The 13,237-nt window shown below is 42.7% G+C and overlaps 1 protein-coding gene across 1 annotated transcript in view; it reads left to right on the top strand.

Annotated features, from left to right (window-relative positions):
• Nucleotides 1-11,114, top strand: part of LOC103777517 (FERM, RhoGEF and pleckstrin domain-containing protein 1) — a gene marked incomplete at its 3' end in the record, with an annotated part of 141,826 nt that extends 130,712 nt beyond the window's left edge. Inside the window, exons 13-15 of the mRNA XM_008945072.1 lie at nucleotides 6,656-6,843; nucleotides 8,675-8,764; nucleotides 10,981-11,114. Coding sequence (XP_008943320.1) covers nucleotides 6,656-6,843; nucleotides 8,675-8,764; nucleotides 10,981-11,114 — 412 coding nt within the window. The remainder of the gene's footprint in view (nucleotides 1-6,655; nucleotides 6,844-8,674; nucleotides 8,765-10,980) is intronic.
• Nucleotides 11,115-13,237: the final 2,123 nt, after the last annotated feature.

Consider the following 13,237-nt stretch of genomic DNA (forward strand, 5'->3'; position numbering starts at 1 on the left):
ATAAAAATTATCTCTAAAGCCAGTAATGATACAGCTGTCACTGACTGAATGTGGAAGACTGAAGGAAAATGAATGCTTTCTGATTCGAGGGCTTTCAAGCTTGTTAAAATTAGATTATATTTAAGATGCTGCAAATCCTGTTTTGAGAAGAAAATGAGATTTTGCCTTTGATGGTTTATAGCAAGATCAGAGGTCGATCTCTCTGTTTAGCTCAGTGAATATTAGAACTCATGCCTGTTGCTCTTCCATGAGGCACTTAAAAATCTTTGATTAGCTGAATCCTTACTTTTCACCTTTCCTGCTAAAAAACTCACCTGGACCCACTAACAAGAGTTCATAAGCTTGGCAGTGTTTCACTTACCCAATCCTTTCCTGATTTCTGTGTGTTCACATGCATAGATTTTTTTAATAAATCTTGATAGCCAAAATTACTTTTTTAAAATTGAAAATGCTGGGGACTTCATTCTCATTTTTGTCATTTGTTTAATAACGTTTAAAGAGAAACATTTTTTGTTTCATTGTATGCACTGTTTTGTCAGCATGTACCTCTCTGGGAGAAAAAGCCTTTTCAATGTTCTGTCTATCCTCAAAGCATGGTGTATCTTCTGTTCCTTACATTGTTTGGAGCACTGTCTCAATGTCCTTTTACTGCAGAATTACCTATTTGTATTGGGAGTACCTAATTCCTCTAATTACAGTGATCCTGTCTCATAGAGCACTCCTTACCTCAGAGCTCAAGGAAAACCCCACCAGGTTTTGAGTCTCAAGCTGAGAAAACACACCATGTTGAGGGGCAGAAGAGTGGAGGGAGGGGGGAAGAAGGGCTGTTTTCTGGGGAATTTGGGCTCCATTGAGCATGATCAGCTTGCCCTTCATTTCCTAATGAAGGCTGCACCCACCAGCGATCAAGCCCGTCTGCTGTAGCTCATAAGCAGGATCACTGCAGTCTGGAGGAGATGTCTTGCTGAAATGGACAGTATCTGTGGCATAAGCTTACGTGGGGGCTGAACGTTTTTAGTGTTATTGTAGCACTGTGTCATGTTGGTTTAAAGACAAACAAAAGCAAACCAACCCTAACCCTGGGTACATCAGGGAATCCTTCTGTAGGTTGCTCTATTTCTGTCTGGAAAGATCAAGGCTAGACAAAGAGCTGATGCCCAGTGACCCTGTGCTCTTCCCAGGCTGCGATGTTCACTCTTTGTTCTTAAGATGTGAGTATACCCTGATGTAGGCCAACAGCAGTTACTGTCTGATTTCACACTCACCGCTGTCTAATACTGCAGTATACCAATAAAGCATGGACCTTTACCAACTGGAGAGGTTGCTGGCTACTAAACCAACACCAAGCTTGATGAGACTATAAGCATGTCAAGCCATTTAACTGTGTATGCATGGGATTAATTTTTTTTAATTATTTTTAGTTTTACCTGTACTGAAGGCTTTTATTCATTCTAACTGGTATTTTGCTGTAAAACTTGTCACTGGTTTAATTGTTCTGTTCATTTGCTGGCTGGTGCTTTGTCCTAAATATGAGGAAATTGGTTCATTGAGAACGTGCACCATTCTCCCAAATCCCTGCCACCCACTGCCACTCCTGCCATGGACACACGTTTTGAAACTGTGAAGTCAAAGCAAATCTGTCTCCCTGTCATGTTCCTCTTCAAGCCAGGCAGAGTTACTGGTTATGTGTGACATGGGATCTCTTCCTGAGTTGTTTTTCCCTCCTGTTCCTCCTCAAATTCTTTGGTACTGCGTTCAGGGGTGTTTGTACATAACTTTGTGGCCAATGTATAACTGCATTCCAAGATCTTTCATTCTAACAAACTGTATCCAGCACTCCAGCTTGTTTTTTTTTTAATGAGAAAGAGATGTGCAGCTTGATGAACTGGTCCACCTCAAGCCTTCGTGGAAGTCAGTGGGATTTTGTTCTTGCATTGAGGGACAGCAGAGCAGAATCTCCATCCTGTAACTGTTAGTTCAGCAGTGTGGCAGTGCCTGGTTCACAGCTGGGGAGAGAAGGGATAGACACCCTTATTAAACTCTCCTCCGATCAAAGGTACTTCAGTCATTGGTGAAGTGCCTATGAAAACTCCTACCACTTCATCTGGTGCTATCTGTCCCCCTGGCATTTTGTACTATGCATCTTTCTCTGACAAAGGCCTTCAGGTAGAAGTTAGAGGTGTGCAACCACTGTGACTATAGAGAACTAAGTGAGACCTAACTGTGTGGCACAGCAGCAGCAGCCCTGTCTATTAAAGAGCCTTCCTAAGTGGTATGTTCAGTGATTCAAAGGACAAAGGGGCAGCAGCCTGGGTTTCATCTACCAGACTGGAGTTCAGAAAACATTCATCTGCCCTTAAGGCAGAGTAGTTTGGATCTGGATGTCACAAGCGTCCCCTGACTGCAGAGCAGGCTGTGGAGCAGGCCTAAGAAGGGATAAGCCCTGCAACGTTCCAGGTGTTGAGAAAGGTGTTCTTCTAGCTCTTAAACATTTTAAGTTCTAGTAATAGACCTTGAGAGCAGTGTAACCCTTAACTGTTGAGTTAGTGAGCACTGTAGCTGCACATAAACTTTTCCAGCAGAATTCCAGTCACCTTCAGCAGTGGTTGATGTTTCCTCTCAGTTTCCTTAATTGAGTCATTTTCGCTTCTTGGAGGAGTGTCTTGTCACTGCTGTCTTCTTCCTCACTGTTAAAACACAGTTTGTACAGGTGGGAACTGTTCATTTTGAAACAGATGCAGAACACCAAATGGCCTGAGTTTGTTATTCAGCAGTTTCAGGAGAGAAGGAATAGAGGAGGAGTGTCTTCAGGAGACATCGAGTCCCATTTGTCTTTCTTACAAAGAGGGTAGCCCTGCCATCTTAGGTTAAAGTCTCTAACCAGGAATTTCAGGTCATCCTATGCTGTCTGTGTAATCAACAAAGAAATGCAGCAGGCAGCTCAGCTCACCTATGGTTTGAACTGACCTCTGGGAGAGTCTTTCTTTATCAGTGGAGGAGTATGGATTTGAACTGGTTTTTCCCTGGTATTAGCCATGTTTTAAAGCAGTGTAGCTCAGCTGGGCCAAGGCTCCATAGGCACCAACCTCAGCACCAGTTCCTGTGGGTTAACATCTGTGCTTGAGGGGAGCCTGGAGTAAAGCAGATACTCCTTGTAGGAGGGGTCACGACTGGCCAGGCAAGCACAGAGCCTGGCCTGCCCCTCTCTGGCTGGGCACCCAGAACTGACCAGTGCTCCTGTGCACCCCACCCCCAAACAGCAGCAAGCACTTGGGATGTGTGTTTGGACAGAGGTGTAGCTATTAAGTGCTTGATTTCAGCCACTGTTTTCATTTTACTTGGCACACGGAACATGTACGTTGGTGGGGACTGAATAGAGATGTGGAAAGCTGGGATGATAGCCCACAGTTTCATGTCCTGTGGCTATGAAAGACCACTGTCATTTCACAGATTTTTTTGAAGTTAGAAAATTTAGATTTCAATCAAGATTTACTTTTTCTGTCACTGCTCCTACTGCAGCACCTTTCCCCAGTGTCTGGAGAGTAAACTGGCTCGGTGGAACTAAGAACCACTCCAGATATTTTGGCATTGATGGGCTAATCTGGCATACTGTGGTAAAGTGCGTTCTCACTGTTTGCCACTGTCACCAACCAGTGTTTGTTTCTCTTCTTAAACCCAAACTCAGAAAAGAATTGAAGCACATACTTAATTCCTTCCCACTCCACCAAGGATATAATTTCAGGATGTGCTCCAGCAGTCGTTAGATAAACATCCTTTTGTACTTGTCTCTTGGTTTGTGTGTACATGGTTGGCTCCATTATATTTGAAAGATGGCCCAAGTCTGAAGCCAAGTAAAAATAATTTGAGGTAGAAGCAAAGACAATTCCGTGTTACTAGCTGCAAACCTTGTAACCCTCCAGTGTGCTGTGCAGTACCACTTGATATCTGGCAAGTGACATGCTAATAATTGCCTGTCAATCAATGAATCCTTTAGGGTAAAATGTGAGAAATTTCTGTACCTTGTAAATAAGATTGGTGTTCTCCCTTCTGCTTCTGTTTATGTTCTGCAGTATGTAGTTGATGAGTAGAGCCTGTATGAATATACTCTGCTGTGGCAGGAGGTCAGATAAAACACTGAGAAGAGAGCGTTCAGTTAATACAGGTTATTTGTTCCTCACCTCCATGAAAAGAGAAGGTCACTTTGCAGCATTGCCATGACCCATCAGCACGACACACGAAGATCTTTCATTTTCGTTTCTTCATGACTTGCTGACTTTCTCAGATCTGAATGAGTTTGTTTCCCACCTTTGCTAGAATAACATCCAATGTGTCGATCTTTGTGGCTGTGCTGATTGTCGTTAGGCCCTAAAATGTGCTAGCATAGTAGCATTTTGAGGCCCTTTTGTAACATAGGAACTTTCTTATACCTAGGTTTAATTTTCACTTGTTCAGTGAAACTTGGTAGTTGGGGTCTGCTAAAGCTCTTGCTTGCAGGTGGTGGAGGTGGCTGGATTTGGTCATGGCTCATGTCCATGTTATACCAAAAAGGGGGATGTGGCATTTCAGCTTGCTGCAGAATAACTTTGGGAATGTCAGTGATGTATTGATGTACAAGTGTTTAACCAGTGGGATGTAAACTCAATACTGTGAGCCACCAGGCACAATTTTTTGTGATACTTTCCATAATACTTTTCCCAACTCTTGTCTTCCAGGTGTAGGTTAGGAAGTGTTTTTAATTCCTTGTCCATTTGATATTTTATAGTTTGAAATACTTGAGATGAACTGATAAAAATTCCAGTACATCAGAATTTAGATCTAGGGTTATAAATAGGTAGGTAGATATGTCAATATATCTATCTATCCATCACAGATAGGTGCTATTTAACTCCTAGACTATAATGCCTGTGAACTTCTCACAGAGATGCAAATCATTTACTTGCTGTCATATGACAGGCTTAGTGCCAGAATTTCTGTTTCCACTTTTGAGGTTATATCACTTTTCTTATGTCTTTTGTAATGTAGAGTTAAGTACTTTTAACCTTACAACCTTGCTATTAATCTGTTTCTATTCTCAATGATGAATTCCATTTCTTTTGAAAACACTGTATACAGTTGTGTGCTAGTGTCAATAAAATTGACATTTGTGTAACAAGCTGTGGCATTTTCTCAAATTTCACTGAACATTGATTTAGTGTGAAACTGTTGGTAAATCCTTTCTTACTAGCTGTAATAATACAGACCATTATTTCAGACAAATACTGCTTTGACTTTGATTTATAATAGGCTACATAACTGTCATGATTACGTAAACTGATAACTGTATTGTTTTTCCCCTTCTCTTTTCCAAGGGATGACATATAAACACGAACTGATTTGGAACTGGAAAACATTAATGTTATAGCAATAAATCTTGAATTCTTCCAGAAAATAAATAGGTTTTACTACTAGCCTAATTATATTTATTGGTGCCTCTGTTTACTGGAGTAGCTCAGCTGTGTTGTAGCAACAGGAACACTTAACTATCATAATCTAGGGATGACTTAAACACATGATAGTAAAATGTATTTGACCTAAATTATATACAGCAATGTATACGTTTTACATTTAATCCTAGACAGCCTATTAACTGTGTGAATCAAGAGCTTGTCACATTTTTTGGTTGGATTTTAATGTACGATGCCAAAACGGTACAGACTGTAAATGTTCTTCCACATGACAGATTCATCTTCTCAAAATCTCAGGTTTAGATTTTCAGAGGTTTGGAGGAGGGGCTATCTGGGAGAACACTGGGCATTTTCTGGCAAACTCTTTCCTTTGTGCAGTCAGTATGGCTGCCTCCCAGAAGACAAAATGCTAATTTCAGTAACATTTAATGTAGTGTATATGAATCCATGGAAGTGTAATTAATTGTCTAATTCTTTAATATTTTTAATCCAAAATTAAATGGGAGTTTATATCTGTGATAATCTAAATTTGTCATGCTTTGTGCATTAAAAGTATTGCTTTTCTTATGTAAATGTAATGCTAGCATTTCCATCCCAAACAATCAGAGGAGCATGGGAAGACCTACAAGGTATAATATACATACTTGTGTTGTGTGTAGAAATTGGGAAACTAGTGGTTTTCTCCCTTCATGTTAGATCTGACTGGTCTTAGCAGCAACACTGCTGTAGAAAGTGATCGTTTCTCTAGAGTTGCACTAGAGGAATTTGTTCTAACTTGTGTCCTGTAGCTCCTTAGGAAGTACTGATCTGAGTCTTTGACGTTCTACTCTGCTAGAAAGAATGGCACTCCTAGGATGACTCCCTTGTTATATTCATTCTCTTTTAGAGACTGGATTGCAAAGGTGAAAAATGTGGTATTAATTGGATATTTAGCAGTAAATATTGCAGCTCAGTCATGTATGCCTTGATCCCTTCCCTGTGAAGACAGTAATTTCAGCCAGCTTCATCAGCTAAAATAACACTCCAGTCCCTTGGTTAATGCAAGTGGATGCAGCTCCCCTAGCTTCAAGTCCTTTTGGACTAGTTTGAGGACCCTGGTGGCTGTGTCTTGTAGTATGATGTCATATGCTGCAACTTCAGGTTATAACTTTCTGGTACTTTATAGAGAGAACCTATCCTAACTGGTTTCCCTTTTACCCTTTTTTTAGCAGGTTCTCTGACTGGCAGCCCTCACCTTTCAGAGCTTTCCGTCAATTCCCAAGGAGGACCATCGGTGGTAAATATGTCTTTATCTCCAAACTTGAGCCCCGATGCCAAGCAGTCATCTCCCTTGATCAGCCCTTTGCTGAATGACCCATCGTGCATCAGGACTGATGATGAGGAAGAGGTCAAAAGAAAGGTAAGGCAGAAGCAGTTGGCCTTGGTTCTCTTCTCGTGTTGTGTTGCAGCTACTGCTGTTTGTCAAGGTGACTAATCTAGACCTCCTGCAGCTTCCTCATCACAGATCCATACAGATAACTTGAGTTGGGTCCCTTCCTATCTGCTGTCCTCAGTCACAGTGTGTCCAAGAGCATCTCTGTGCTCCTGGGGACAAACTCACAGTTTGGAGTGGGTCAGGCCAGAACCTCAGAGCTGCTGCAGCTGAGAGCTCAGTGTCCTGGATTCATTCTCTTGAACAGAGGTGCAGTTAGGGGCACCAGGTCCTCTGTAAGCAGCAGAGAGAACATAGGTGGCTCTGTGTCCCTAAGGTTAATGTGGGATAAATCTGGGCCAGTCCTATTGGTTGCAACCTTAAGAGCTTGTTTTGACAGGGTCTTCTATCAATCTAGATTTTTTTTTAAGTAGTGAAATTTGGTAGTTCATTGTAATAAAACAATGAACTCCCATGTATTATTGGAAGGAGAATTTCCAGGTGACAGAAGAGGAACAGCATTAAGCCTGTGCAGGAGTGTCCATCCCAGGCCCTCCAGTCTCTCTGCTGGGAGCACCACTGGGAGCATTTAGTGGTGGGAGTAGGAAGTGCTCTCTTTGAGCACAGCCTGCAGCATTCAGCTGGGCATGTTTGGCTCAGCCCCATCATTGCAACGAAACCATAAGGGAGCATCACATCCAAAGCTGCTTTTTGAAGACAGAAGTGATTCTGTCAGAGCCAGGGTGTGCTGGGTGCCTGCTGGCTCGTTCCTCCTGGGCTGCAGAGTGAGGAGGGCTTGCTCTTGTCCTTCTGTTGCCTTCTTTTTCTCCTCAGCCCAGAGCATCTCAAGGGGGAAGAAGGTAGGAACTCAGATGGATTTGCTGGAAAGTGGAAAGAAGATCTCTTTTCCCACTCTGCATAGTTAGCAAGATATGTGAGAGCAATTTCAGAAAAAGAAAAGCCAAGAATCAGTTAATAGATGCTCTATGTCAGCCCGAGTTACAGCCACCAGTGACTGCTGTATATACCAGCTGGATTTGGTTCCCTGACTAGGGAATGCTCACAGTCTCCTCCTGAATCCCTTTCTTGTGCATCCTCTGCATCATTGTTCTTCAGGGGGGAAATGAAGGAGAAAAGGATCTATGGATGTTTTGTTCTTCCTTTTTGCTCCCTGAGCAACACAGCGAGATCAGTTGGGATCCTTTGGGTGTTTGGTATTAGGAGGTCAAAAACAGTTTTGCCTCTTGGATAACTCAGGAGAATTTGGAGATTTTCTTTTTTTCCTGAAATTTGAAATCTGTAGCTTACCCTGAAATCCTTCCCCTTTCTCACTGTTAGTTTGTCCAGCTCCATTGGGAAGATCTTACGGATTTTTTTTTTTAAGGGTATTTTTACTGTGGATTCTTAACCTGAGAATGAAACATAATAATTAGCACTAATCATTGTTATTTGGTCAAATTTGATTCAAATGGTTATCTAGCCTACAAAGGAGGCTTGCTTTTTGAATTCAAAGTATGTCCTTCTCCAGATGGGTAGAATAAGCTGAAAGAATCATCAGCATCCCAAAGCTGTAGAAATCACCTTGGCAGGAAAAAACAAAAAGGCCCTCAACCCCTAGAAAGTGCTTGTTCTCTTGGGTTTGCAAGGAAAGATTGTTTTCAGGGTGTCAGGGCTTAGGAACCTTCAAGCGTGAGTCACAGTAACCACAAGCAGGAGTCACTAGCTTGTAACGCTGTTGGCGATTGTTGTTTGCAGTTTTTCTCCTACAGAAAGCAGCTCCATAAAAGCAGCTGAAACATAATGTGTTTGCAATTTGCAGAGATTCCCAACTGAGAAAGCTTACTTCATTGCTAAAGAAGTAGCTACCACGGAGCGAACCTACCTGAAGGACCTCGAAGTCATCACGTCGGTATGTTTGCTTTGGCATTACTCACGAAGCACGTGGAGCTCTGGTCAGCAGGAGCGTTTCATCTGCTCCATTTAACCTCTTAGCTGTTCCATGCTACCTTTATGTTCTGCAGCGAAGGTATTCTGTGCAGTGCACCTGAGTACAGCTCTAGGGAGGAAATAACACAAAAAGCAGACAGTTGAGATTGGCGCTGTGGTTAGTAACTCGCACTATGAAACTGTATCAGGTTGAGGAACTTGGGACACGGTTCAGTTATTTTTTCTTGCTCTCCTATTTTGTGGTTGTAATTACTGAAAATGCCTGTGGGTTTTCAATGGCTTCTCTTAAAACTGAAGTAGCTCCCTAGGGGAACATATAAATGTTTTCTCCTGGATTAAGTGCCTTCCATTTAACATGAAATATTGTGGAGCACCTATCTGAATGATTCTCATTTTTCAGTGAGGGAAACTGTCTGTGAAACGAGTCATTAATCTGAGCATCTGATCAGAGTGTGATTGTTAACATCACCATGGCAAATACGTGCCTTCCTCGCACACACCCCAACAGTCTTGTTTAACTTCCAAGAGTAATGTGTGCAAGATTTGGGCTTAAATAACAATTGTCTGTAAAAGAACAAAAAATCCCAAACCCCTTGTAGTATTTCAGCAGAGCTGCCAGCTCCAGACCTCCCAGCTCTTTAATCCCCCAGTGTGTGAAGCTCTGTAAGGTGCATTGCCTCTTCCTGCATTGAGTGTTGTGCTAAGGAGGACATGCTGCAGGGAAGAGCCTGCTACTACCATCTGTGAACCAGGGAGAGACACCTTCTCTCCAGCTTCTTGTCTGTTCCAGGAGCCCACATGGCAGATGCTGTTGTTCTGATGCCAGCTTAGACATAGCCAGTGTAGGCTGGAGCACCATGGTTGTTACAGGCAGCAAGATAGCTTTGTGGGAAGCCAGGCTGACGAGGGAGGAGGTCAGGTTCCGTGGGATGGTGGTCCTAGCTGCAGTCTCAACAACAGATACTCATGTTTTTGTCTTCTGTTTTACCCAGTGGCTGCAGAAACAGGAAGTTTAACTCTTCAGAGCTAAACTTGATTTCCCATCCTGGCTTTTATTCTTGTGGTAGGCAAATTTGAATTTGCTGTGCCACCAAGAGGCATACAGCTGGCTCCGAGCTAATCAGCAGGCCCGTCAGCTGTACTCCACAGATCAATGGCCCAGAAGGCCACTGAGAGTGAACAAGTAGCCAGTGTCATTGAAAAAGGTAGAAGGAACAAGTGTCATGCATGAATTTTGAGACTTAGGTGTGCAGTTGTTCCACCTTAGTCTCTGCTCAATGCAGAGATAAAGCAGGGAGAGGGAGGCTTGGAAGGGATCTCTCTTTATCCGAAATCTGGGTCAGCTGCAGCTGATGCAGTGTCAATCAGGAGTACTGCAACTGCCTTCTGTGATCCAAACAGCCTTCTAGGCACTGCTAGAAGCCAACCATAGATACCTGGAGCCCCTCAGGGCAGTGAGGAAGGAGTAGAATTACTATGTTGAAGGTAATAGTCTGTGCCACCTTGGCTAGCCCTCTTGTCCTGTGTCTTTCATCACCTGTAGGTCTGTTAGGGTGAAATAAAGAGATTGTGGAGCAAAACTGAGAAGGAGCCTGTTGCAATCTTAAAAGTGTTTGTCACTGGCCCTCCTATTTTCTGCTAATAGAGTCTTGTCTTGGAAGTGCAAAGTGCTACCCTGCTACTTGTTCACTTTGCAAAGTGCATGATGTTCTCTATCTGCTTGCAGCAACGTGGGCTGGAGTGCTTACTGTACCAAGTCCTGTCAAGGGGATTTCAAACAGAACTCGGCCAAAGAAAATGCAGAGCATGTTGTTTGTTTGTTTGTTTTCTGGGATGTTTGCAAGTGTTGCAATACTCTTTCTCTTGCATCTGCAGCATTTGCAAATTCAGTTTGTATTGACCAACCAGTTTGGGCTTTAAAAGAGTTGTCAAGATTTGATCGGTGGTAGCAAAGGGGAAGGGAGTTTCTTTTCCAAGTGTGGAGGGCTGAGCACTGATAAGAGCACTGATTCAACACATGGGAGTGTCAGGGGTAGCATGGGTTGTTTGTATTCCTAGTGCCAGCTAAATAAGGTCCTTACTAGATTAGGTGTATTTGATTAGGTGTATAAAGACAGCAAATGATCATACCTGCTGCATTCAACCCCCCAGTAATTTTTCTTCCTTTTTTCTTTGTAGTGGTTTCAGAATGCAGTGAGTAAAGAGGATTGCATGCCCGAGACACTGAAGAATCTCATTTTCTCCAACTTTGAACCTTTGCACAAATTTCACACTGGTTTTCTCAAGGAAACTGAGCAGAGACTTGCTCTGTGGTAAGATTGTTGTTTGTTCTTCACCTGTGTTATTTAATGCAGTTTAGCATTTTTTGCATTCCCTTTTTGTTCACTCTTTGTGATCTACTGCAGTGATTCACTTGTAAAAGTCATAGATGTTGGTTATTTACAGGCTGGGGATATTGAATCATGCTTTGTTCATGTTTACTTGACAAACTCTGTTGTTCAGATATCTCAGTCAGGTACAGACATATGCAAATGAGATCATAATTCTGGATGAAGCTTTCTCTTGCCAAATGTCAGTGTTTCTATATGGCAGCTCTTCTGAAAAATCGTGTTGCAAGCAAGGCTTCTGTCAAATAGGTGTTGACTGGGAGGGATTCCAAGGACCAGCTTCCCATCCTGCAGCACTGCAGCTTTGACACTCCCAGGGTCTGTAGTGCACTCTACAAATTGACAGTGCTGGAAGAGGACACCAGGCTTAAAAATTCTCTGTCCTTAGCACAATAGTGGCAACAATACATGGTATTCTTGTGAAATAGCTATGAAGTGAGTAATCCTTCGCCTGTGGGACTCTTCACTCAGTTTGTTGACTGCTGGTGCTTGAGCAGAGGCAGCACACAGAAGCCCTGTCCTTGCTCTGATTAGACCTGTCTGCACTAGATTGTCTTGCTCTCCGTAGGCATTTTTTGGAAGTTTATCTTCAGTGCTGGGAGCTGAGCTTGTCCTCCTTGGTTAGAAAAGTAACAGTGGAAAATCATGTGAAAGCAGAGCAAGCAGAGCAAGCAGACCTATAAATTCCTAATCAACTAACTAATCAAAACAGAATCTTAGAGTGTGTGAGTGTAGCTCTTGTGAGGTGATGAGAGAGGTGACTGAATGAGAGCACAGCACATGGCAGACTGGTGCTATCCAAGCCCACCCTGCCCAGTTCTGGAATTAGCAGGTATTTTCTGGGAAGAGGGGAACGTGATACTGCCTCTTAGAGCTCACGTCCTCACCCAGGACTCTGTGGCTGATGCTTGACATCAGATTACTCTTAAGGTATGTGCTGCACAGCAACTCTGCCTGTATGTCCCTTTTTAGATTGGGCTGCTACTGTTTTAATCCAGTCAGGATTCTTAGTGGTGGTAATTGCTTTCCCAGTAAGGAACATTTATTGCAGGTATTCCAAGAAGGCTCTTTCAAATGTTACAAAATAGTCATTGTTTCTCCAGCTGTGGAGTAGGATTGACAGTTTTGGGGTTAAGAGTGCGTGGTGAGAAAAGAGAAATCTATACGGTTAGTAAAGGGCCAAGTTCTGCTCTCTGTCAGACCAGTGTAATCTAGTGAGCTTGCTGGGTGCTGGTTCCTAGGGCACATGTTGAAATAGTTTCCCCTTATATCCTTCGGCTGCTGGTGGCATTACAGGTGGATACCAACCTCCTGTTCTGGTGTAATGTTTTTAAAAAATGGCTGATGCTGCTGCGGAAAGGCATTGTAGTAAGTGTGGAGAAGTATGTTACAAGAAAGAATATTTAGACTTTTAGAGCTTCCATGGTTTTATTTAGTTTCTCCTTTTCAGTTAGCTTTTCTTAGAGCTGAGTAGTACTTTTGTTTTCCAGCTTTTCCTTGTGTCCTAAGGCGATGGATTCACAGAGCAGTAAAGCTCTCTCTAAGGCTCCTGATACGATATTTAAACTGCAGTTACCCTAGGATATAAAGTGCTGATCTGCTGTGAAGTTACTTTGCAATCCAAATTTGTTCAAAAATATTCTGCTGAGGTAACTTTGTCACAGCTGGGCACCTTATTCTGACTTTGTCAGCTCAGCTATTGCCTGTCCTTCCACAGTTAGCATAAAGCCACTGGGAGTTTCTGGTGGCTACTCTGATTCACTTGACAGAAAAGCAGTCACGTTCCTGCCATGCTCTGCATCCAGTTTGCAACCAACAGCATGGGCTTACCTAAAGTAATACCACTGTTGTAGAAGGTGTTTGTTTTCAAAGTTCTGGAAGATTTGAATGCTTGCCTTAGGAGAGGAGGTGGATTTGCTGGCAGGTGTTATCTTGGAGGTGTTGGTGTTTTTATATAATGCCACAGATGCTGAGATAAGCTGCAAGCAATAAACTCTATCCTGTAGAGATTACTGCTTAATTAAACAGCGAGTGACAAAAATCAACAG

This window comes from Merops nubicus, unplaced genomic scaffold (assembly GCF_000691845.1).
Source record: "Merops nubicus isolate BGI_N331 unplaced genomic scaffold, ASM69184v1 scaffold2228, whole genome shotgun sequence".
Classification (NCBI taxonomy): Eukaryota; Metazoa; Chordata; class Aves; order Coraciiformes; family Meropidae; genus Merops; species Merops nubicus.